This window comes from Sinocyclocheilus rhinocerous, unplaced genomic scaffold (genome assembly GCF_001515625.1).
Source record: "Sinocyclocheilus rhinocerous isolate Xijiao unplaced genomic scaffold, SAMN03320098_v1.1 scaffold1656, whole genome shotgun sequence".
Classification (NCBI taxonomy): domain Eukaryota; kingdom Metazoa; phylum Chordata; class Actinopteri; order Cypriniformes; family Cyprinidae; genus Sinocyclocheilus; species Sinocyclocheilus rhinocerous.
In genome coordinates, this window is record NW_015658516.1 from 102127 (window position 1) to 106782 (window position 4656).

The window sequence follows — 4656 nt, forward strand, 5'->3', positions numbered from 1 at the left end:
TGCAACAAGTGCCTCGTTTGTAATGGGGTTTATTGGTTTTGTCTTGTTGTGCCGGGACACATGGAAACCATAGACTGTATGATGGAAACACAATATGGTGAGGGGCGTAACATTTCTGTCACACGCTTGAGGTATTCGGCCAATCACAACGCACTGGATAGCTGGCCAATCAGAGCACACCTCACTTTTCAGACCGATGAGCTTTGTAAAAATCGACGTGTTTCAGAAAGGCGGGGCATAGAGGAGAAACAATAATGTACAGTATGTGGAAAATAATGTGTTTTTTTTACCTTAAACCGCATAAACACATTGCATTACACCAAATACACAAAATAATGTTCTTTTTACAACATCATATGACCCCTTTAAGACCAGTACAGACAAAGACATTTCTACAAACATACAACATGCACTTTACATTAATAGAACAAATGTTTATTTAAACATTAAAATTAATGAATGTGTATATATTGCAAGTCGTAATAATTAGAAGAACATAACATGAAAACTTTTCTGACGCTAACTTCTTTTTCTCCCACACAGAAATTATTTTCCTTGTCCCAGGAGTCAGGCAGAAATGCTGCCAAATATTTCATCAATACATACCCGAAATACTTCCAGAAAGACTACGCACAGCCTCATATCCCTGTGAGTGTCCAGTATTTGTGTGTCATTGTATGATTTGCCTATGAGGGCTTGTGCTTATGAATGTGAAATACGTATTTACTTCTGTTGGAAGTGTTTGATGCCGGAAACTCTTGAGGCTCAGATAGAGGAGGCGTCTGAAGCTGCTCTCATAGAGAGAATTCGGATGAGAAAAGTCAAAGCTGCTGTGGATCTGTACGACCAACTGCTGCAGGCCGGTAAGAACGAGCAAGACGAGGCATTGCATGTAATATTATGGCAGATATTAGTTGTGTTGAACTGTGCAACTGAATGGCTGATCGCTGTATTTTGCGCAGGTACATCAGTGTCATTGGATGTGACCAATCAGTTGTTAGATCTGATTTGTTTCTGTGGAGATCATGATCCGGCACAAGAGAATGTTCCAGAACAGAGGAATGAGGAGACGGTAGGCTGGTCACACCATAAAACAATGTTCAAGATGCTCTGTTGGCACAACTTTGGTTGCACACGTCAGATCATTGATGAGATGGAAGTTGAATGTGCAGCATTATTTTCCGCTTGGAAATATGTTTAGATAATGCAAATAATCAGTTTGTATATCCAAACTGTGGATATTGAACCAGTAATATTGCTTCATTTTATAATAAATTTGTCATTTTATAATAACCAATAAGTCACCTGAGACTATGCGTTATATTGATTTTATTTATTTTTTTACTCCATGTAACAACGCTCCTTAACCATTGGTAAAACCCCAGGAGGATGTTCAGGATGAACCGCAGGCTAAAAAAGGAAGAGCACCTAAAGCTAGTGGTTTACTGAAGGCCACCTGGAAGTGAGTGCTTGCAGAATGTGGGAAACCAAGTTTTTTTTTTTTTGTAAAACCTGTTTGTATACACACAAAAAGTTTGGAATAATTACGAATTTTTAAAAATGTTTGTGAAAAGTTATTACCATTTAAAATAATTAATTTTATTATTATTATTATCAGTGTTAAAAACTATATTTGCTACTTAATATTTTTGTAGAAACTGTGATACCCCTAACTTTTGAATGGTAGTGTAATATTTAAAGAAAAAAAATGATTTTATCCAGCAAGGACGCATTAAATTAATCAAAAATGAAAGACATTTATAATGTTACAAAAGATTTGTTTCAAATGAATGCTATTCTTTTAAACTTTTTTATTAATCGAAGAATCATCAATTGAAAATGTAACACATTTTCCACAAAAATTGAACATTTTCCAACATTGATAATAATTAGAAACACTGTAAATTGAGTAATTGTAAATTCTCTCAAAAGCCTAAAAAAAGTCATATTTATTCTAAACGTTTTACTGGTAGTGTATGTGCATAACAAAGTCAAGCAAATACATCCTATGTCATATCCTAAGAGGTCGCCTTTTCTTGTTTTTCCCCTTTAGAGAGAATAATAATGCAGAGAGGATCTTTGCGCTGCTGTCAGAGCCAAACACGCATTCATACAGCGCTCTGATACGAGGCATGGTGAAGGTAACGGGTGAGGGGAACTTCTCATACATTTCATTTCTAGTTTGATGGCAGAAGATGACTGCATGTGTGTTTGATTTCTCAGTATGGTGCTTATTCCAAAGCGTTCAGCACCTACACCGACCTGCTCAACAACCGACTGAAAGGTATGTGCTTTACGGTTTGAGATTTTTGAAACATTTCAAATGAAACATTTTCTACATGAGCGTTTCCCAAGCTGAGAAGCCTTGTTTTGTTCTTCTAGCCGATGTGCAAACGTTCAATGCCCTGATCATAGCTGCACCGGAAGTAAAAGAGAAATACAATGAAAAATGGGAGCTGATAGTGGTATGTGATTGAAATGTTGTTGTGAAGCTGCTGTTTTAGGTAGTAGTTTCTGCCTCAGTCTGCGTGTGCTTTGTAGGATCTTTTGAAGCAGATGGCGGAGCAGAAGGTCAAGCCGAACCTCCTGACGCTGAACGCTGTCCTGAAGGCATTGAGACGCTGTGGCACTCTGGGCAAATCTCAGGCCTTTCCTGTGATCAGTGAGATGAAGGCTCTCTCCATCGGTCTGTTGAGTGATCATTACTTACTCCTGCTTCTACAGGAAAGAAGTGGTTTATGATATTGTAATGCCTGTTTCGGTTTATAATTGATTCTTTTTCTTTGATTTCAGATCCCAGCCTGGCCTCTTACAATCACTTGCTCACCATATTTTATAAAACAGGTCATAAAGGCTCGTTTTTTTATATTAAAATGGCAATTCTTTAAATTCTTAATTAAATGGCCATGTTAAATGTGCGTACACATGCACAGAAACACACAATCATGCATTTCCCATCATGCTTTGCTCTGCAGGTGCCACAATTCAGGGCCAAACGGACATTCTACAGGAAGTGATGAACGAGGTGTCAGGGAAGAGCTTCACTGCACAGGACCCTGATGATGGTATCTGCATATCGTTACAGCGGTGTTTATTAACTTAGCTTTGTACCCGGTACCCACACTTGTGCTCTCTGCAGTTCTTCACTCTACTTGCATACACTGCTCAAAAAAATTCAAGGAACACTTAGAAAACATCAGTTCTCAATGGGGGAAAATATCATGCTGGATATCTATACTGATGTGGACTGGGTAATGTGTTGGGAACGAAAGGATGCCACATCGTTTGATGATCAACCTACAGAGGGCTGAATCCAAAGACACCCCGAAAATCAAAGTGAAAAAATGGTGCAGCAGGCTAGTCCATTTTGCTGAAATTTCATTGCAGCAACTCAAAATGGTACTCAGTAGTTTGTATGGCCCCCACATGCTTGTATGCATGCCTGACAACGTCTGGGCATGCTCCTAATGAGATGACGGATGGTGTCCGGGGGTATTTCCTCCCAGATCTGGACGACCCTTTCACGTCTGTCACATGTGCTCAGGGTGAACCTGCTCTCATCTGTGAAAAGCACAGGGCGCCAGTGGCGGACCTGCCAATTCTGCTGTTCAATGGAAAATGCCAATCGAGCTCCACGGTGCCAGGCAGTGAGCACAGGGCCCACTAGAGGACTAGAGTCCCTCAGGCCACCCTCATGAAGTCGGTTTCTGATTGTTTGGTCAGAGACATTCACACCAGTGGCCTGCTGGAGGTCATTTTGTCGGGCTCTGACAGTGCTCTGGGCATGCTCCTAATGAGATGACGGATGGTGTCCGGGGGTATTTCCTCCCAGATCTGGACCAGGGCATCACTGAGCTCCTGGACAGACTGAGGTGCAACCTGGCGGCATCGGATGGACCGAAACATAATGTCTCAGAGGTGTTCTATTGGCTTTAGGTCAGGCGAGCGTGGGGGCCATTCAATGGTATCAATTCCTTCATCCTCCAGGAACTGCCTGCATACTCTCGCCACATGAGGCCGGGCATTGTCGTGCACCAGGAGGAACCCAGGACCCACTGCACCAGCACCAGCGTAGGGTCTGGGTCCAAGGATTTCATCCCGATACCTAGTGGCAGTCAGGGTGCCAATGTCTAGCCTGTAGAGGTCTGTGCGTCCCTCCATGGATAGGCCTCCCCAGACCATCACTGACCCACCACCAGACCGGTCATTCTGAACGATGTTACAGGCAGCATAACGTTCTCCACGGCTTCTCCAGACCCTTTCACGTCTGTCACATGTGCTCAGGGTGAACCTGCTCTCATCTGTGAAAAGCACAGGGCGCCAGTGGCGGACCTGCCAATTCCTGGAGGAGTTGGACTGCCTGTGCAACCTCTGTAGGGTCCAGGTATCGCCTCGTGCTACCAGTAGTGACGCTGACCCTATAGCCAAATGCAAAACTAGTGAAAAACAGTCAGAAAAGATGAGTAGGGAAAAAAATGTCAAGGGCCTCCACCTGTAAAACCATTGCTGTTTTGGGAGTTGTCTCATTTGTTGCCCATCTAGTGCACCTGTTGTTAATTTCATTAACACCAAAGCAGCTGAGACTGATTAACATCCCCCTCTGCTACTTAACTGACCAGATCAATATCCCAGGAGTTTAATTGACTTGATGCTATA

General features: G+C 42.2%; 1 protein-coding gene across 1 annotated transcript in view; it reads left to right on the plus strand.

Annotated features, from left to right (window-relative positions):
* Nucleotides 1–4656, plus strand: part of ptcd3 (pentatricopeptide repeat domain 3) — a 12077-nt gene that overhangs the window by 1320 nt on the left and 6101 nt on the right. The window contains exons 6-15 of the mRNA XM_016530796.1: nucleotides 544–648; nucleotides 740–863; nucleotides 963–1072; nucleotides 1386–1462; nucleotides 2054–2141; nucleotides 2224–2284; nucleotides 2383–2465; nucleotides 2542–2686; nucleotides 2794–2844; nucleotides 2976–3065. Of these exons, the coding sequence (XP_016386282.1) occupies nucleotides 544–648; nucleotides 740–863; nucleotides 963–1072; nucleotides 1386–1462; nucleotides 2054–2141; nucleotides 2224–2284; nucleotides 2383–2465; nucleotides 2542–2686; nucleotides 2794–2844; nucleotides 2976–3065 (934 nt within the window). The remainder of the gene's footprint in view (nucleotides 1–543; nucleotides 649–739; nucleotides 864–962; nucleotides 1073–1385; nucleotides 1463–2053; nucleotides 2142–2223; nucleotides 2285–2382; nucleotides 2466–2541; nucleotides 2687–2793; nucleotides 2845–2975; nucleotides 3066–4656) is intronic.